Here is a 21,427-nt window from a genome sequence, read left to right on the forward strand (position 1 = left end):
TTGTCGTTTTAGTTCAACGCACTTGGCGCCAAAAACTTTGTTTGCCTCGGCAAATGCTGGATCGTTTATTATATCGAAGCCAAGAGTCGCCTTGAAGTGTCTGCCCAGTCCAAATCTCAGGCTGTTGAGAGTGCTTTTGGAATAAGAAGTTCCATCGACTTTTCTAGCTTCGGCATAAAATAGTTTGAGAACGTTACTGATGCCATCTTTGGTTTGCGGTTCGGGAACTTTCTTCTCCTTCAAATACTGCTGTAAAACTCTAAGAGCTGTCTTGGTAGCTCGTTTGGTGTTCTTTGCGTCCTTGTCGTCAACAAGGCGTCCTAAATCCGCTTCTGAGACTGACGCGAATCTTGGAGCGGACTCCGCCATGACAATCTTGCTCAAACCGCCGGCTAGCTTGTCAGGTGACGAAAACCATTGTCTGCAAAAACGCGTCATACCTACATGCATAAACGCCAGTGTCTGTAGATGTGACGCGATGACACAGCGCCATCTAGAATTAGCGGGGTGCTTTTAGCCAATCAAAATTGAGATAGCATCAGCATTGTATAATAATTACATTTATTAGTTGTTGATATTATTCTTACCCTTATTTCAGATCAACCTCCTTCGCTTTTCCTATCAAACAGTAGTTTTTCTCATAACACCAAGTCTGGCATTACAGTTAACGGTGTCATTGGTCAGACAATGGTGTCCAGTACTGTGGTGATAGGAAATAGTGTCGGCCTGCACATAAATAAAACACATGGCGATGTAACGATTTCTTCAACGACGGTTCTAGAAAATAGAAAGGATGGCATTGACATGGGCAACATAACCGGATCTGTTAATCTTAGGAAAGTAAACTCCTCAGAAAACCAAGGATCAGGAATTGTAATTGCAAAAGGAACTATTTCTCTCGCAATGTCTGACTGCCGAGCCATGGGGAACACTGGTCGGGGATTGTACATATCACACCAGCTGAACTCAACTATCAACATTTCTAGCTTGAACGTCAGCAAAAATAGATGGAGCGGAGTCTACTTACAAGACTTCCTCGAACGTTCAAATATCTGGCTCACTAAAATATCGTCTTGTGCAAATTCGCAACATGGGGCTTTATTGAAAAGAGTAACAGCTGCCAATTTAAACGTTCTGTCCTCATCGTTTGATGGAAATTCTGCCCACGGAATGATAAGTGATGAAGTTATAGCAGACACCATCTTTTTTGGGAGCGTTTCCACTTGCAACAATTATAATCACGGCATATTTCTTAACTATGGAAAAACCAATGTTACTTTTGAATCCTGGTCTTCTGTTGGTAACAATAAAGACGGATTATACTTGAATGGTTTGGAAGGAGGGCTTAGCCTCAGATCCTGCTTCATAGAATCTAACAAACAAAGTGGACTAGCTATTTATGACTCTCACATCGCTCGCGTTGACTCAGTCCATATCCAGAACTGCAGTGTTTTGGGAAACAACGAATACGGTATCAGAATAAACGTCCAAAGCAATATTCAAACGAAGAACGATAACTATACCGTATCTGTCCGAGAAAGCACAATCGCAAACAACACTAATGGAGGAGTTTACATTTACCCAAGTAGTTGCAGTTACCGTAGATACGCCCTTCGCAGGCACGTTCGATTTTCATTAACAGGGAACAAAGTAGATGGAAACCAGAAGTTTGGGCTGAACTTACGAGCCCCAGAAGAATATGAGCTAAATGCCTTCTTATCTAAAAATGTATTTAAAAACAATATTGGTGACTCGTTGTCAGTGGCGCACTACTGTCGCAATTCCTATCTACCAGTTAAGATTACCATCTCGTCAAACACATTCAAGAGGAATAGAGGAGACCGTGTTATTTTCATCGACCATTATTCTCTACCTGACAAACGTTTGGCCATCATTAAAAACAACAGCTTTTTGGAAAACCAAGAAAAGCCGTCATTTTCTCAAAGATATTTTCGTATCAAAACTCAAGCTGTTGTTGCTCTGAAAGAAGGGACATTTACAGTCGAAGGCAATTTCTTTGATAACCCTTCATTTCAGAACGACATCGCAACTTTTCTGCAAGACGAGCAAAGACTCGTCAATGCTACAGGAAACTGGTGGGGTTCTAGGGACGAATGCGAGATAAAAAGAAGAATTTTCGACTTCGAAGATCGCGTGGATCTAGCCAGGATTCTGTACTATCCATTTCTGGATTCATGGAATTTTAGTAACCCATCACACCATTATGGCGTAAGACCCTTCTGTTTCCTAGATGGCAACAAGTTAGGTGGAGTGTTAGACCGAGCAGCGACGCTCTATAAAAGTATCGGAAGGTATGAGGTCACCGGAGATGTGATTGTTCTTTCCAATGGAACCCTCACGATTGAAGGAAACGTTACCCTAGAATTTCCACTACAGGCAGTCTTCTTTGTCCAAGGACAAGTTCTCATCAAAGGAGAAGAGGTGGAGAAAGTAAAGTTTATTCCTAAGAACCTTTCCCAAAAGGAAGTCAGATTGGTTGACGGTGATGGTCCTTGGGAAGGAAGACTCGAAATTTGGTTTAATAACACATGGATGTCGGTATGCATGCGCAGTGACCGTCATTACTACATCTCTGGGACTGTCTGTAGACAGCTAGGATATGAAGGATATTCGTTAAGTTACCATCATGCAGCTGGTCAAAGCAAAAACTTTATTTATGACGTTCAATGTGACTCTAATGAAAATGACAACATTATGAACTGCAACCGAGATAAGTGGTCCTCTAAAACAGTATGCTTCCGCTACGTATTACATGTTCATTGTAAAATTCCTTACTGGGCTGGTGTTCACCTCGCTATTACCGCAAAGAAAAGCGTAATAGATAACTTGGACATTAATTATGCAGGTGTTTCCTATCGAAATGACTTGCACATCTCTGGAAGTGCGCTAAGGGTTGACCTCACCCATCATGAGATCAGAGGAGTACATGTGAATAATTCTGCGCAAGTCGGCTTGCATGTGGTGTACTCACACCCGTTTAAAAGAAATACTTCTGACATTCTGAACTCGACATTGATGAACACCATTTCGGAAGGAATTCGGGTGGATACTCCGTATGTAAAGTTCACGAAAACTGACGTCATTAACACGAAAGGTCGTGGGTTTTGTTACCTCGGACCAGGTTCGCGAGCCATTTACAGTCATGCCATCAAACTGGCTGATCCGAAGGTTAAAAAGTATATTAATTTATGTTCTGAGAACAACACTCTTCTGAGCGACTATAGCGGGCAATACTACGTGATCGCTTCCGCTGAGACAAGTCGTTCTTGTGAGAGTGCTGTTAACGTTTTACCGGGCTACAGAATTGGATTGCAGTTAATCTCCCATAGTCTGGCTTCCACCTTTCAAGTGTACAGTGGGACAAACACCACGTCAAGTATTTCTTGGGTGATAAATAGGCTGAAGAGCTCTGATCGTCCCTTATGGCTCTCAAACTCGAGCTCACTTCTTCTTAGAAGCTCACGCTACTACAGAAACTACTTTACTAAAGTGCAATTTCTGCTTTATCTAGTCAAAGGTAAGATGTTAGTTTTTTCTCCTATATTTTTTACGATCTGAATAAAAGTGTTTCAGTCAAGATACCTTAAACTATCTTTTGTCATTTTTTTATCTTAATGTGTATTGTTATTTTTTTTCCTATATTTATAAAGTCATTTGGATATTAACTAGTTTCTTAATTTGCTGTTTTGTGCGCGTTTTCCTGGTCAAGTATATTGATTCTTATGCTTATATGTTTATCAGGTTTCAAGAGTGGACCTTGTTATTTTATTATATTCTCGTTTTGTCTCCCACAGCAAACGACGAAACAGAATTGGATCCACCGAGCATGGTCTTATCTCAAAGCAGTTTTATTAGGAATACTCACACGGCGATCTACATATATAATCCTGGTAGCACACTCGGCGATTTTTACATTCAAGAATCGATCGTACGCGAATCTGCTGGCGTTGGTATTCAGACGTATTATTCAAGTGTAAGGACGTTGAACATTATTAATTCTTCGCTGCTTCAAAACAGGATAGGGATGTTCTTAGATTCATTTTCCGGCAGCGTGATTATTAAACATTCTGAAATCGTGAACTCGACCTCTACTGGACTCTCTGTGGGTTCAGGCGGCTGGAAAACCCTGCAGTTGATAAACAGCAAGGTTACCTATTCAAAGGGAGCTGGTATTTATGTGTACGGTGGATATGCAAATACCAGGCTCCTTGTAACTGGATCTTTTTTTGGATGGAACGAAAGAGAGACATTTGTCACACATTCAGCTGTCTCTTTGGTGTCCTTTAAACAAAACACTTTTCTTCACAACAGTGGCCCCGTGGTATATTTCGGGAGATACACTCATCCCAGAATTGTGGTATTCCAAGGGAATGTTTTAAGGAACAACACAGGTCCATCTCTCGTGGCAATTTCCTCAGTGTACTATACAGAAATCGTAATAAGAAAAAATGTGTTCTCATTGAACGTTTGTCTAGAAAAAGGTGTTATTGATATTCTCAGTTACATGAGGGCAGTAATTGAAGGTAATCTCTTTGAAGGAAACACTGGAAGGTCAATCTTTGTTGAAAAATCAACTTACTCGCCAGTTACAATGACATTAAATGTCTTTAAATATAACAATTGCTCCAGCAATGGCGTTGTAGAGATTAGAGGAATGGAAAAAGACATCGAAATCACCGACAACGTATTTTCGCATAACAAGGGCCTGTTTACAGTACTTCTGCAATGCTTTTACAACATAAGATTTGGAATGACCAAGCAAAATTTGACATTTACTAATAATTCACTCGTAAATAACACGAAGGTACCATCAAATATCTTTGCTTGCGAAGTGAATATCTCAGGAGTACTTGAAAATAAAATAATATCTCTTCATGAAAACAAATTTGACAGCCAAAGCTTTTCAAAAGAACTTTGTGTAAACTTCCTGGCAAACTCGCACACAAGTACTCTCGATGCTTCTTTAAACTTTTGGGGCTATGACAGTGATGTTGAGATAAGAAAGAGAATCTTTGATGCTGGATGGGATCACGAACTGGCTTCCGTTGTTACTGACCCATTTCTTAGCTCCAGAGGAGTTATCGTAAGCTGCAAAAACCAAACTGCAGATAATCCTTTAACGGCAAACTATTTGGGTGGGCGCATCTCATCTCACGTTCGATTGAGAAGTAACTACGTTCCTTATGTAGTTATTTCTGATGTCATTGTTCTACCTGAAGCTTCGTTGACAGTTGAACCCGGTGTCGAGGTTCAACTTGGTCCAAGTGTTAGCATGCTTGTCCTTGGCACACTGCGTGTTCTTGGAACAGCTGACCACCCTGTGAGATTTTCAGTCTTAAAGAGGAACCAAACGCAAAATTCAACGCTAGTTCGCCTTTTAGGTGGAAAGTACCCTTGGATAGGGCGATTAGAGGTGACATACAGTGGATCATGGACACCGGTTTGTCTTAGCAAAAATGGGTCATGGGGATTAAAAAACGCAAGAGTTGTCTGCAAACAACTTGGTTACGAATCACCATTGGTAACTGGACAGACAATTCTGAAGGAAATCCAGATGTCAAATACCAGTGCTTGGCCATTTAACTTAAATTGCTTTGGAAATGAAACAGAAATAAGCGATTGTCCACTTTCTTTAGAGAACCGCTGGTGTAATTCTTCACAGCACGTCATATTAAGGTGCAAAGGAGGATTTCCCTGGGGCAATATACGTTTTGCACGCGAATTCGGAAGTCCAATGTACCCATCGTCGGTACTGGATCACCTAGAGATCGAGCATTGTGGACTAAAGCACGGACGAGAGGTTGCTGCCATTGAAGCAATTCAGTATGTTCCACAAATGAATTCTGTTCACGTGTTAAATTGCACCTCTGGTGGTCTCAAAGTCCTCTTTCCAGAAAATGAAACAAAGGTAGAGAAAAGTTCCTTCGTAAACACTGGGAGAAACGGAATGGAGATACTGGCTGCTGAACATATTGTTACACTAGCTTGTGTTAAGTCAATCAATAACAGACACGGGGTCACTTTTCATAACCCAGACGACACCAACATGCAAGGAATTTGGTATGGACAAATTATGCTTTGCGCACTGGGATCAGTTATTAACTTCACCAGAGATGAATTGTTTCTATACTTTAAAGGACCTCCTATAAGTAATTCAAACCCAACGATTTCATGTCAGAAAGTAATCCAGGCTGGAAGTGGTTATTCCCTTTCCTTTAAGCTACTAGTTCTTCAAAAAAATCAAGTTATAAGACTTTATGATCCATTCGGAAGGGTAATCATAAGAAGCTACACCCAAGAAGAACGTCGTCGCTTAAAAGACCAAGTAGTCTTTCCCTGGGATCGAGCTACTGTGCTCTTAAGTGGACATTATGATGGGGACGTACTTTTGCGAGTAAAACGGGTTAGAATGAAAGGTCAGTACACTGTAATGATAATATGGAGTTTTTAATGACAGAAGCGTCAGCGGGAATAGTAGTAGTTACCAGTTAGTAGCAGTAACAGTAGCAGTAGCAGTAGCAGCAGCAGCAGCAGCAGCAGCAGCAGCAGCAGCAGCAGCAGTAGTAGTAGTAGTAGTAGTAGTAGTAGTAGTAGTAGTAGTAGTAGTAGTAGCCGTTTCCGTGGTAGCAAAGGTCATGTAGAGACGTCTGCGCGAAGGCTACCTTAGCCTTTACTGTACTGAGCAGTAGCAATACATGTAGCAGTTGTAGTTGCATTTGAGCCAAGACGTATCTATAACTTCAGTAACAGTGGTTGCAGTGGAAGTAGGAGCAGTTGCAGTGTGCGCTGTGGCAGAAAAAAACAGTATTGGTTTAAGATGTGTGTGGCTGCTGAAGCATTATCACTTCGGCAAGTAGTAGACAAAAAAACTGGAGACATTTAGTGTGAAATGATGTTAGTAGTACAATCCAGTGAATCGAGGACCCTAAACTCGACTTTTGAGTGGAAAAAGTATGCGTTATATAGTTTTCTCGTGTTTGATGACTTTGATTGTACTTTATGTAATTTATATTTTTTAACCTTTATAGAAATACCTTGCACATTTGAGCAGTATCAACCAACCTGTGGCTGGCAAGACTACCCCAGTTCTACTTTACTGGGACACGCATTAGACCTGAAATGGTTTATTAATTCCCGTGAAATGAGATACTACAATTCTGCGGGAACTGACCACACGTTTGCAAGTGATAAAGGTAAAGAAGACAGTAGGCAATAACATAATTCCAAAATTTACCATGGCATTTATGATGTTATTGACAATTATTCTGTTTTTAGTTGAACATGTTTTTTTGCGTTCTTGCGTAAAAACCAAGAAGTAGCATGTTGAAAGTTATACCCGGTTCCGCAAAAAAGATCCACCAGTTTTATCACGTAAAAGGAGACACTTTACTACTTTACTAAGTTCTGGACAAAGCTACAATAAACACTGTGCTACGTAACATCAATGACCAAATTAGTGAATCAGAAAGCAGAGGAGGTTAAAGTACTGAACCAATTGAGTTTCCATGCTAGACGGAGAGTGATAAATGGGTTCATCTCTGCACTTTAAATGTCACTGTTGAGCTAATTATCTGACTTAGCATTTGCGTCAGTAGTGCTAATATGTGGCACGACATTCACTGCACGTTTCATATTTCGTTGCCGCAAAATTACCATCTGTACAACTTCTTGACTTGCTCCGGTTTAGCCTCGTAGCTCAGTTGGTAGAGCATTGGTTGATATAATCTAGAAATCGTGGGTCCGAATACCACCGAGGTCTATGAATTTTTGTTCAGTCTGCCTCGTGTACTGGTTTCCCATTTCCTTTGTAATACTAAAGCTCAATTTGAAATGCATGGGTTCACATCAGCATTGACAATCAACCTACGTCACGTGTGACCAGTATTTTTCAAATTTGAACAGAGTTATGAAATTTACATGTCAGTTTTGAGCCTCGCCGGCGAGATTTCAGAGCTCCTGTAGAAATTACCATAGTTTATTAACGATATAAAGCTGCGAATTTTCCTTTACATTACAACATTAAGTATTTCAGAAATAACAGTCGTTTCCCAAGTATTCTGTTCAGTTAATGCGTCATTTTCGGAAAGATTTCTCAAGATTCCGTTCAAATACCGGACATAACATAAAGGAATTCGAAGGTTCATTTCCTTTCGGAAAAAACTGGTCACGCCTGACGTAGACTGACTGTAACTTTTACTGAAGAGTTAATTATCCGATTCAAAATATGGGAGAGTAAATTACGTCATAAATGTTGAGTACTAGCAGTACTCGCACCGTACAGGGGCTAGAGAAAACGGTACATTTTATAGGCTAAAATGCAGCGGATTGTAATGATCATAATAATACCTAAATCATTTTCCTTTTCAACTATTTTAGGGAATCCAATATGAAACTATATCTCAGAAGGGGTAATTACAGGCCAAAACAAGACTGACAAGTCCAATTCATTTTTTTAGGGCGATATATTTTCCACGGGAATACATATGGTTCTGGCTACGCTGCCCTTGTAAGTCCCCCCATTTTGGAATGGAACAGCACGTGTCGATTGTTTTTTTACTACAAACTTTGGAAAATTGGACGTGCTTCCCTTTCTGTCCTCGTTGAAGAATACAGCAATGATACCACCAGGAATGACAGTATTATCACGTTACTGTGGACGACAAATTACACAGTGAACAGCTGGAAAAAGCAAACGATTGAGCTTCCTCGGACAGACGCGAACTTTTCAGTTATTTTTTTGGGCTACTTCAAGTCTACATATTACTACCGAAGCTTCGTTGCAATAGATGATGTCCAACTTTTAGACTGCAACACAAGTGAGTTACTACTGTTCATCTCAGATTATTGAATTTATTGTATTTATTATTTGAACAAGTATTGAACAGAAAATTTTCAGTTCATCAGGGATGGCTTAAATCAAGTATTGCATTTATGTATCAAGCTATACATGTACACATATCCCCTTACAAACGTTTTTGAAGTTACTCGTGTCTAAAAATTGCTTTAGTACTTTTCAATTCAGGGGAGTTTAAATTAACAAAATGTTTTCTTTGGTCTAGATTTTTACTAACTCAAAACGTACTTCAAAATGAGTGCGGAATCATTTGTGAAGACAGGCCACTGCGTCACAACTTAAAATTTTGCATCAAGTACTCGCACCCCTCGTCATACAGGTTAATCATTTGTTTCCCCCTAGGCCGGAGTGAGAATCGGGCTGTATGCATCCGCCTGCTTCTTTTTTATTTATTTATTTATTTATTTATTTATTTATTTATTTATTTATTTATTTATTTATTTATTGTAATTAGTGAGCTGGCTTCCTAAATAAACGTGTCGCAACAATTAAAGAAGCCAAATATCTTTTTTGTAGCTCGAGGACAAACTGTGATTATGCACCGGATTACCGGAAGCACTATAAGTGGAAACCTTGGTCATGGAATCAGCTACCAGTCTACAGAGACTTCGAATCATGTCCTTAAAATAGAACGTTCGAAGATCACAAACAATGGAATGACTTCGGCACTGAGCAAGAAACCAACTGAAGCAATTCATCTTAACGCCACAAACCTGGTGTTTCAAATTACCAATAGTTACGTGGCTGGAAACAGAAACGGAGGCATATACGTTGGACTTCGAAACGATGATCAATCGTTTCCAAGCGTAAGAGAGAGTTTTATTCATGGTAACACCATTGAGAAAAACAGAGGTAGTGCTTTATTACTAGAAGGAACCAATGGAATGACTTCAAGTGTTAAGGTAACAAGCAATTACTTTTCTTTTAACTTGGGAAGAGATTCGCAAGGAAATGTCAACAGTGTTTGCAAGATAACTGATGTCAAAACAATCTTTCAAGGAAATTTTTTGTACAACAACAGTGGGAAATATGTCGTGGAGTTTGCAGACATTCGAAAGAGTCTCAAGTTTTTGAACAACACCCTGAACAAGAATATTGGATCAGGAGTCAATTTTGGAGTAACTGTTCTCTTAAATGGATTAGCTCAGATGCACAATAATGTCTTCCATAATCCTTATAATCGTTATCAAATTATGACAACACTGCAAGGAAGTGCTGTAACTGTTGATGCCAGGAACAACTGGTGGGGAGTAAGCGTCCCACGTTTAATTGAATCCCTCTTCATGGACAGGACTAAAGACTACAGGTTGTCGCTGACAGTAGCTTTTAAGCCATTCTTAAATTTGCCACCTCAAAAAGTACTTTCTGGTGAGTACCTTTTAAAAAATTGCGTATTCACTAGTGTGACAATTTATACAAATCAACAATTAGGAGATCCCAAGTTTGTCTATGACCTCGTCTAATTGATAGAAATGTATTTCGAAGTGTAAATATTGGATAGCAGTCGCTGGTCAACTTCATTTCGTTCTACCGAAAGTAGTCTTGGTGTCCATTGATCATCATGACTGCGTGCTGACTTTATGACTATTGCCTTAGAAGAGTAAAGGGAACATTTAACATATCTTCAAATAGGGTTACATACATTTGTATGAATCTCAACCGCCAGTTGCCAGTTGCAGTTGCATCGAATTCCCTTCAAGCTCCAGAAACCAATTGAATAGTTCTCTGACCAATAAAACACAAGAGATGGTATACGTTTAGCTTGCCTGTTACTTAAAGGTAGAACAGAGTGTTGGTTTCATCTTATCTTTAACTGGGGTTGATAAGTTAAATGACAACAATGAAAGGCATGACTTTTTGAATTACCTTGCAGTATCATGCCCACCGGAGTGGATGACACAAGATGGACTTTGCTATTTATATAAGGGGGCTTCTTTAACCTTTCAAGAGGCTGAAGAGTATTGTGAGGTAACAATGTTTAATGTTTATTTGACCATTTTATTTCAATTTTTTTTTTATCAAAGAGTTGACCAATTCTTTTCCTGACATTGTTGATTAAAAGGAAAATATAATAAATACACCGTATCGTAAGCACAGAAGCTCGACCTCCGTAGACAACGAACAGAGAATTGCTTTCTTTATAGTCCGATATATGTGTCAGGCTTAACGCTGTTTAATCTCTCTCTGTTGGTTTTTTTTTTTTTTTTTTTTTTTTTTTTTTCAGAATAATGGTGGATTTATTATCAGCACAGTAACACCTAAGAACAGGAAACTTGTTCAGTTTTTGAGAGACCAAGAATCATATTTTGGCTGGAAAGGGCAAGTGGCTGCTTTATGGACCACAAAAACAATTGCAGAAGCAAGTGTCCCAGAGGTATAGTTCGGCCAAATTTTGTGTCGGTACTTGAGAGAGTGATTGATCGATAAATCGTTTCAATCTTTGCAATAGAACAAAAACAGCTGCAAGAAAACAAAACAAACAAACAAACTTAAAAGGCAAACCTTTCCAGAATAATCTTTAAAGAGGTCTATGGAAAACACTTTATTTGTACTTTTTTCAACCATGGAAATAACACTGAAAGTTCATGAGGTTACTCGAATCCTACTATCATCTAGCCACGTCTCTGCCTTTCAGATTTTTTCAATTACTTCTTTGTTTGGGGTCTTTTCTAACATCCACTTTCCATGGCCAGTTGAATATAATAATGTTTTTTTTTTCGTTGTTTAAATGTACCACAGAAGGGTAGAACGTGCTTTATAACAGACAGCAGTGGAGAAATCCAGCAATCGCCTTGCGATAACCTTCATCCATTTGTTTGTGTAAGGAGGCCAGGTAAATCGAGAGTTTTTTTAATCAATATTAAATTGTTAACAATGATCATTAAAGTTTTCCTATTCAATTATTGTAAATATATCAATATGCGTTCGCGTATTGCATACCTCTTGATGGCTCGTGTGAATTCACTCGGAAGTCGCTATAGTTCTATAATTATTTCAAACGAAAACAAAATAAACCTTTATTATTATTATTATTATTATTATTATTATTATTATTATCATTATCATTATCATTATCATTATCATTATCATTATCATTATCATTATCATTATCATTATCATTATCATTATCATTATCATTATCATTATCATTATCATTATCATTATCATTATCATTATCATTATCATTATCATTATCATTATCATTATCATTATTATTATTATTATTATTATTATTATTATTATTATTATTATTATTATTATTATTATTATTATTGTTGTTTTCAGTCATCCACTGTCCAAACGCGTGCTTTCACAATGGTGACTGTGTTGGGGCTGTCTGTTTCTGTAACCGTGGGTGGACTGGAGAGGACTGTTCCAAGTTTCACTGTAATGACCTGCATGCCTGTTCTGGCGGAGGCGAATGTGTAGGCCCCAATGTCTGCAAGTGCTATCCAGGTTTCTTGGTAAGTCTCCTTCTTTCGTTCCATAGTAAAACGGGGCTGGGGTGATCCTTAGACGCGTTTAGGGCGTTAAAAAATTTTCTTATGCAAAACAATTTTCGAATCTTTGGGACTCAATTTAGAGACATTTGAAATCGTGTTTCTATAACCCGAGGCTTCAACTGCAGTTTAGGTTTCTTCGGCAGACCTGGAGTACCTACGGAAGACCAGAAGAGTCAGACATTCGCGTTTTTCGTCAATACTCAATTGATAATCAATCCTTTTTCATAATGCAAAAATCCCGACAGCGACATTAGAATATTTTACGGGAAGTATAAATAGGATGCCGTTTTTATTTGAATAAACCTGATGGGGTCTCAGATATCAGATACATGGTACAAGGTAATAAAGTTTCATTACCCCAAAAACATCATTCATCAAAGGGAATTTGCAACTGGCAAACTAAATGTGCTCACATGAGGCGAGGTGTTGAAAAAATTCTGTGGTTACTTGTACAAAACAATAATGGTGTATTTCAAGCTCATGCTTTCAAATGTTATCATACTGTTGACCGCAGGGACGGGGATGCACTTATTCTTACTGCGGAAAATACGAAAGTTGTGTTGATTGCGTGAAGGACCCTTATTGCGGATGGTGTGACAGCATGCAATCCTGCCTCGGTGGCTTTGGTGATGGCCCACCCGGAATAAACTGTCCTGATTGGTTCTTTTATCATTGCTACACTGTTGGAGATGAACTGCATTGTTCAAATAATATTCAGGTATGAACAAAGGAGAGGCGCAGGGAATTCTGAGTCATAATGATGGCTCATTTTTGTTTTCATATGCATATTTTGTCGAGATCATCAATTGGCTTTTGGTTTGTTGTGTTCCTACGAGGTGTTGTTACTCTTTTCTTTCCAATAAGAAACACACGAGCCTTCTTATTTATGTATTAGCATTCTTATTTAATGCCCCAAATACCCGGGCGGTGGAGGGGGAGGGGGTGTGGTACTTTCCTATATATGCCCTGTAGGTATTATGGCCCCACAGGGTATGGGTTTTGAGCCGTATTGGTCTGAAATAGAGTATAGATTTCAAATAGAGTTTAAGATTTTAAATGGTACCGAAAAAATACATATTTTGGTCTAAAATAGAACCGAGCGGCACATCCCCAACAACAATTCACAGGGTCACCCTCTCCTCCCCTGGAACAACTACAACCTTGTGGTAGCTTTAGGGCTTTACACTCCTAACTATGCTATTGTTCTTCGTTTTCTCTATTCGCTCTTTTTTCCTGTTTGGGACTATTGCTTTGCATTGTTACAAACCCTCTCAAAGATTACCTGACTGCGTATATAACTTTTGACAAAAAGCCAAAACGCCAACAAATTTTGCTACTTTATTGTGAAACGTATCTGGAAACAATTACAACTGGTATGTATGTCATTCACTGCATTTAATGTCACCTGATAGCAGCAAATCCTGGTGGGCTGGGCATGTATTTCAAAGTTTTCAAGTTCTCGAATTTCATTTATTTATTGGTTTATTTACCACAAATTTCAGTCACTGCAAATTTGCATTTCAAGCTCCTTTTAATGTCGTTTTACGTTTTTGAGTTTTCTAAAGTTTTAGAAAAAAAATAGAGGAATCCAAGAAGGCAAATCAAACATGACCGCCGATGTAGCGTCACGCCATCGTCGTGTGGCGTTATTAGGTTACATTGAAGAGCTAAACGAAAGGGTTACTGGACCTAGTGTACTCTCTACACAGTTCATAGTTTCGACTACAGAAGAGCAAATACTGGTCTGAAGAAGCCCTCTATATTACCCCAGCAAACCCCGGTTTATCATTGTGCTAGTTCGAGATGAGCCAACTCTCATTCAGAGAACTTCGCTGGTATACAACACAGCTCGGGAGAATTATCTTTGATTCGAAGTATTGATCATCAATGTCATGTATCACTCATCACGATGACTTTGACGCTGATTTTGACCCTGAGTACAAGAAGAATGAGTTAACAACTGCCATGCTTACCTCGGTAATTATATGCTCCTACGTAAGTCAGCATATTATACGGGATTTCAGACCTTAGCTCTGGAAATAACTAATGTTATCTCAACTTTCTTTTTTTTCAGCGGGTCGACTGTAAAGGAAAGCATTGTAACTATCAAGATGGACGACCTACCACTGAATCCTGTCAAAAGTGCAACGACCTTGAAAAATGCTTCAAAGTCACGGTAAGACGGATATATCAGTAATTAATACTTACTTCCGTTATTTTAAATTGTCCCTACCATTTTTGAAACCACCGTACCTTAGAGACCTCTTTGACGATGTAAAATGTTGCCCCAGAAGTAGATTAATTATCCATTTATCTAGTACGTTTAAAAATATGCAGTGGGACAAAGAATGTCATTATCCCACGGATTTCCATACACACTGTGATCGGAGGTTCTAATCCCTTCATTAGCTAGGTTCACTAAAAATGTAAATATGTACATACAGTAAATATAATGTGAATAAAATAACTGTATTAAAATATATATCCGCGTACAATTTGTCAATAATTATGAATTATTGTTTTATTTACTTTCTTTTCCTGCCAGGAGGGAAGTCGCTGTCGAGCTTGGAATGAAACTCGATGCCCTGGCGGCAAAGTCCAAGTGGACTACACAGATCTCAACAGAACTAACAATGTTGAACTTGCAAAGAACGTGAAACTTGTGGAGCCAAACACTACAACAATATTCGCATGCCCAGTGATGATGGATGAACAGGGGGACATAACGCTTTTCTTTGTAGCACCAAAAGTCCTGGATATCAAAGAGGGTGACATACTCTGCAGCCCTCAAGCAGGAGGAATTATGCACAAGATTAGCAAAGTCGTTGACAATGGTGAGACGTTAGAGGGGTGTCGGGGAGGGAACGTGCCCGCCGACTTTGAACCTTAATAACTGTAGGGTTTTTTTAATATTTGATCAAACACTATTAAACTTATCACCTTTTCATAAAAATAGGTCTAGAAATAATTTCATGCGGCACGTCAGTGTTAATCGAAATTGATGTTAACATGGCAAACAATTTTGGCAGGCAGTTGTTTCTGAAAATGGAATATTCCTATTTTTCATGACGAAATAATTTTTTTTAGTGTAATTTTCTGACAGCTATAGATAAACATGATAACAGCCTAAAATGCCACTTTAACGCCATCAGTGGCCTTAATAGGCCATTTTCATGATGGTGCCATTAGACTACAGCTACCAGAGTTTATTTCGTTTCCTTTTTCAAATTCAAATATTGTAATCCCAGTGCCGGCAACAGCTCTAATTAGTATATAAAAAAAATAGGAGGATTCTGGTAGTTGTATTTAATGACGCTACAATGAAAACTAATATCCTATTCCAATACTTTAAATATTCTTGTTAACAACTTTAGTCAAAGTTTAAGTTTAGTATTTGGTTTTAAAAAATAGTCACAGATACCTTTAGCGTATTTTCTTTTTCGTTATTGCTAGGAACCACAAAAAAGACCTGAGATAAATATTTAAGGCTATTATACAATTGACTTTTACACTGTCTTGATGCTTCGTTTCTGATTATTTTGGTTCTGTAGGTCTTTTCAAAATTATGATGAGCGCGCCCGCTGGATTAGAAGAGGTCATTAACTATGCAGACTTTAAGCAAGAGGCATCACTAGAGTCTGTAGAGGACGAGTCAACTCTGGAGGATGAACCGGATGAACAGGACTTGGAGGATCTTATTGCTGGAAACATCACACTCAATGCAAGCCGAACAATTATCCTTCCATCTGGTGAGTAGATGAACTCACTATTTTTTTTTCCATATCGCAGTATAGCGATACAAGGAGTCGTAACAATGATGCAAAGGTATGCAAGAATAGTTTCATTGTGTTGTTACGAACACCATGCGTTGTCGAATCTAAAAATCTGTGCTTACCTTCCACCTTATGGTCGCCGGTCCAACTTTTGGTTTCTTTCATCCTTCGTTGTTCTCAGAGTAGATGTCTTACTTTGAGAACCCTCGAACGTCCAACTCAGAACCCACTGTAGTACAAGCAAAGGGGCACTAGAGCCCCTTCCCCTTGTTACTCGTTCTACTGACCAAAAGACAGTCCATTGTTTCTTCTACAAGATAAGGAGGGTCAAAGACGATGCCATTTGCCGGACGTCCTGAATTGAACCAAAATAAATTCAATTTATTAAAAGACTGTTAAAAAGACTAGAAGAGTTGAAATTCAAATAAAGGGAACAAAACGGTGAATTTTATTAGGATAAATTATATCATTTTGATCGACATGCTTATCAAAACTTGGTTCCATGACAACATCACATATCATACCAATATATAAAAAAAACGTGTCAAAATTCGTCCTGGTCTCTCGAGTAGAATCCACGTAAGATATTTCCAAAGGCGGACTTAAACTTTGTGTTTCACTATCATCTATTGTAAATGAAATGAAAATACTTTCGGTTACTTTTTGTGCATGTTAGGAAAGACAAAATAACGAAACCAGGTAGAAATAATACTGATAATTAAAGCCGAAGACTGAAAGTTCCCTTAACCTATCTTTAATTTGAGGCCATTGCTATATGGAAAAGTCTGTTTGCTATAACTCACCAAACGTTTGGTCAAATCAAACCAAATATGGTCAATATTAATTTAGTGTGAGCGTGGTTCAATCGATGATGTCATTAAAGATACGCCCATAGTCTTGTGAGCCAAAACAGAAAATGGAGCAAACACATAGTGATTAAAAAAAAAAAGCGCGCGAAAAGGTCGGTCGCGGAAACTGGAAGTAAAATAAGGCAATCGTTTTCAGGCAATCAAAGCATCGTGAGTATTGTAAGTACTGTAAATATTGTTAGTATTGCAAGTAGTGTGGCTATTGTAGGAAAGGTGCTGTGCGTTTTGCAAGTAGTGTAATTGTTAGTACTGCAAGTATAGTAAGCATATATTGTAAGTATTGTTAGTACTGTAATTAAAGTAAATAGTGTAAGTAGTGTTAAGTGTTGAACATATCGTACTCCGTTCTTATTTTTTATGCTGTTATTACTTTATTATTGAATTCATTAAAAAATTGTTTCACAGGTTCAACGGTCTTTAAATGTCTTGGACACACGTATGAAGTGGATAATGTCGTCGTGTACTCTTATTATTTGGTGATGGACAAAATCGCTACGACCCCAAACATAAGTGACATCTTAGTTTCCAATGTAACTGACGGCTTCATTGAAACGGTTGTGGCGGACTCCCAAGCTGATGGTACAGAATATTTGGAGACTAAACTACAACGATGCAATGAGAACTCGCGATTTAACATGACTAGGTATATGAAATGCTTTCCTTTCATTTCTGGTATTCTAGTATATCTATTTTTATATTTAAGAGAAGACTATGCGTCTAACAGCAATTTAACGTTACTGTGGCAACGCTGATTTGACAGCCCAACTGTATACAACTGTAGTAATATCCACTCAATCAGTATGTGTCGATGGCACTGGAAAACTGAGTAATTGTTTTATATTATGTTTCATAAAAGTCAGATGATAGTTTCTCATATGTTTTATCTGTATTTTTTCTAAAATTAATCAGACTTAAACATAGCAACCACCAACTCCAAGAGGCGTCATTTTGTAGCGGTGGTGATAACAATCCAGGACTTATAGTTTCAACAGCAGAGGAAAATGCTGAAACATTTTCCCTGAACGACTCAATAGTAGGAAGACCGAGCCAGGGATTCGTTGCAAAGGTATTTAAAAAACGTGTATCATTCTGTTCAGTTTAAATTTGTCAATACCTCAATCAGGTGGACCGCGGCCTTGATGCTCATTTTTTTGCAGTTGCGTTGCTAAAATAGCTTAAAGCAATGTTGGCGAAGAAATAACTGTGCAAACTTTTTGCTTACTCCATTCTTTGAATTGCTCCACTCACCCCCCCCCCCCCCCCTCACCCCCATTTTCTTTAATCCTTCATTACAGCAATAACATACATTTACTATTTACTAAGATGTCATGGCCCATATGTTGTATCGTTCTCTCCTTGTGATTATACAAAGATGACCTCAAAGAAAAATGTAAAGCGATGAATTATCTATTGTCAACTCAGTTCTTACATCTCTTTCTATTTAACCTGCCTTTAGGTGGTTAACGTACATTCAAACACAGACTATCTCCTCGTTGAAGTAATATCGGCGAAGTTTGATGCGAACGGAACAGTAAGCACAGCCGTAGAAGTACATAGACTACAAAGTCACCACAGACGAAAAAAGCGTTCGACTAGCTTCGAAGCTGATCTGATCAATTTTGAGGGAAAGTCTGGAAGGATAAGGGTAATCACAATCATATCACTACTATAAGGCACGCTTCAGTAAATTAGTTCAGCGCTCTGGTCACCTCATTTATTAGTGTTTAATCTAATGGTTTCCCTAAAGAGGTCCAAAAGGCTGAGTTCGTGTAATCTAGAAATTAAACACTGGCTTAAAGCTAAAGGCAAGTCAGTAATCTGAGGACTACAAGACATGGGAAGTAAACATAAATGCTCAAGCCATACTTTTAACAGAATTCGCCAAACTGGCTATTTGATTGTCTTTTTTTTCTATAACGTAAGCGTGAAGGTTTGCTCTTTGCATCTTTAATGCTAACAATTCCTGGCGACTATCTTTAAGGGTAATTTAAGCAGAGGGAAATGTATGTCGCATCACTGTACAACAGTAAGAGTAGGTGAAAATGGAATGATGACGTAAGAAGCCGTCGTGTCATGTTGTTCGAGCAGCCGCCGATTTTGTTCTCTTTATTAGAGAGATTAAGGATGGCGTTTACGACAAACGGCAAACGCCAGGCTGAAATTTTCTCTTTGATGAAAAATAATGAAACTTTTTTGGTTTAAGCTTATCTCCACCCGTCAGCGACAGCTATCGAGCAAATACGAAAAAGAGAGAAGTGAGTACGAGAAATACAAGTTTATGCATTTTAGAACAAACAGCGGCTTGACGTTTCCCGTTTGACGTTAGCCGTAAACGCGAAGCTAAATCTTTCTATTTGTTTAAAACCTCGTGAAAACCGTCAAGTTGACTTTCAAGTAATCTTTGTTTTGTTTTGTTTTTGTTTTGTTTTTTTCGATGTTGTTTTCTTGTGATAGTTATTTCTGTCTGCTTGTTGGTTTGATTTGTTTTTCTTTTTCGTTTTTATAATACATATACAGCTGGTATCGGATCGAGGGGCTGCAGTCGATTGCCAAGTGTCTGCCTCTCTACGCTTAACTGTTTCCATTGAGATCGAGAAAAAGTGGTATTCCTGGGAAGTAATTGACTCTTACGTTGGTTTAGAGTTGGAGGGGAGAATAGATTTTACTGTGGATTTGAGAATTGTCGCTGGTTTAAGGTTTGTTGCAATGCTACGCAATGACTTAATTAATATCAATGAGTTAAACAATACTATCAAATATTGAATTTATCACTTTGTTTTCGGAAGTACCACTTTGTATACACATAATTAAGATTCACTTTCTCTTGGCCTGCAATTTGGCAATTTCATTGGACTATTTCTTTTTTCTATCAAAATTTGCCTGGTATGTTTTACATCAGTATTGCTATGTCTAAAAGTCAAGAGCAGCTTCATAAACATGCTTATTTGCGTTTTGTCACTCTAACAAACGGGGCGTCTTTAAATAGAGTAGACCCTCCTTAATTTCACATACATGCAGTCGTCTTTTTATATATTCATGGATCACGCATCCTAAGAAATAAAAATGTCGCAACATCTCAACAGCCGAACAGAACAAACATGGCACAAATTTAAGATATAAGTTCCTTACTCTCTTTACAACCCTAAAGTCAGACAGATGCCTACATATGCTCATGTTATTGCTTAATTTCATTGGTAAATGAATACGGAAATGACTTGACCAGACATATTTTATAGCTAAAAAAAAATTAATTACCATGCAAAGTTCCTGTGAGCAAATAGTCTACAATGGCTTTCGTAGAATAAAAGGGCATTTCCGAGTTCCATTGTAAAAACGAGGCTAAGGACAAAGTTTTTATTGCAAAAATTAGTTTTATTCATATACAAACAAAACTTTGCTTTACATATGTAAAGCTTTGTACTTAGCCTTGTTTATAATGAGGTACACAGCAACTCGAAAATGGCCTATTGTCATCACAAAATATAGATACCTTGATGGTAATGACGTAACAATGAAAACAAAACCTGCTTTTCAACGGATCTTGGGATAGCACGAGATCATTAAAATAATAATAATAATAATAATAATAATAATAATAATAATAATAATAATACCTTTATTTATTACCTTTGGCGAAAGAATTACGGTAATATTACAGTAACTGAAAGAAAGAAATTTAAAACACGACATGTATATTTACAGTCAAAATATGTCAAGTTAGGTTGAGTTAAGTCAAGTTAAGTTTAGCACCTCTAGGAATAAAATTGTTTGAATTGTTTATCAATTGTTTATAGCATTAAACCCGTCAGATTTGTTCATTCGCAATAGATCTAATGTCTACTAGGAAGAATGTCTAACGCATGAACTGTACTGTTTGATGCAGCTTTAGTGGACATGTCAATCCAATGCGACGGAAGCAGCTCGGTGGGACTAAAAGCATTCGCCTTGGGTTGATCCCTATCCCTTCAGGAATATTCTTGGAGTTAACGGGGAATGCATATTTCGCAGTCAAAGTGAGTATATTTATGAATACAAAAATTATGAAACACCCATACTTTCATCTTTTATCGCTCGGTCTAACTTACCTATACAGCGAAGTTCCAAAATGACTCAAAACGTCTTTGTCTTAATTTCAGGGGAATCTGCGTCACTCAATTTCCGCTGGTGGTAGGGTCGCGCTTGGAGGAAAATGTCGTCTGAGTGATGGTTGTCATTCAACTGCTGACACGGTAGGTGATTGTAAGGTTTTATTTAAGGCTTACGGTCACTCATTAGTACAAACCAGGTTATTACTTATACGGTCATTGTGTCTTGATTTAAACGGAGCCTCAGTCTTTCTCTGCATCTGAGTATCCAGTTTATCTCAGTATCTCACCCCCGCTGACCAACGTTTGGACTCCTAAAGTG

At 38.2% G+C, this 21,427-nt stretch overlaps 2 protein-coding genes across 4 annotated transcripts in view; one reads left to right on the top strand and one right to left on the bottom strand.

Annotated features, from left to right (window-relative positions):
- LOC146454505 (uncharacterized protein KIAA1958 homolog) overlaps positions 1–574 on the bottom strand; it is a 1,418-nt gene extending 844 nt beyond the window's left edge. The window contains exon 1 of the mRNA XM_085095280.1: positions 1–574. This exon is cut by the window's left edge and continues 844 nt beyond it. Within this exon, the coding sequence (XP_084951406.1) occupies positions 1–450 (450 nt within the window). The 5' untranslated portion in view covers positions 451–574.
- Positions 1–21,427, top strand: part of LOC146454504 (uncharacterized) — a 55,445-nt gene that overhangs the window by 13,317 nt on the left and 20,701 nt on the right. For all 3 annotated transcript variants that reach the window (XM_085095278.1, XM_085095276.1, XM_085095277.1), the window contains exons 5-23: positions 599–3,538; positions 3,816–6,437; positions 7,050–7,214; positions 8,478–8,837; positions 9,392–10,243; positions 10,749–10,843; positions 11,100–11,249; positions 11,615–11,708; positions 12,161–12,339; positions 12,893–13,096; positions 14,453–14,554; positions 14,924–15,212; positions 15,930–16,127; positions 17,426–17,663; positions 17,930–18,086; positions 18,477–18,665; positions 19,538–19,716; positions 20,904–21,033; positions 21,157–21,249. In XM_085095278.1, the coding sequence (XP_084951404.1) occupies positions 599–3,538; positions 3,816–6,437; positions 7,050–7,214; positions 8,478–8,837; positions 9,392–10,243; positions 10,749–10,843; positions 11,100–11,249; positions 11,615–11,708; positions 12,161–12,339; positions 12,893–13,096; positions 14,453–14,554; positions 14,924–15,212; positions 15,930–16,127; positions 17,426–17,663; positions 17,930–18,086; positions 18,477–18,665; positions 19,538–19,716; positions 20,904–21,033; positions 21,157–21,249 (9,236 nt within the window). The remainder of the gene's footprint in view (positions 1–598; positions 3,539–3,815; positions 6,438–7,049; positions 7,215–8,477; positions 8,838–9,391; positions 10,244–10,748; positions 10,844–11,099; positions 11,250–11,614; positions 11,709–12,160; positions 12,340–12,892; positions 13,097–14,452; positions 14,555–14,923; positions 15,213–15,929; positions 16,128–17,425; positions 17,664–17,929; positions 18,087–18,476; positions 18,666–19,537; positions 19,717–20,903; positions 21,034–21,156; positions 21,250–21,427) is intronic.

The sequence above is a fragment of the Pavona decussata genome, unplaced genomic scaffold, assembly GCF_977016875.1.
Source record: "Pavona decussata unplaced genomic scaffold, jaPavDecu1.1 SCAFFOLD_300, whole genome shotgun sequence".
Classification (NCBI taxonomy): domain Eukaryota; kingdom Metazoa; phylum Cnidaria; class Anthozoa; order Scleractinia; family Agariciidae; genus Pavona; species Pavona decussata.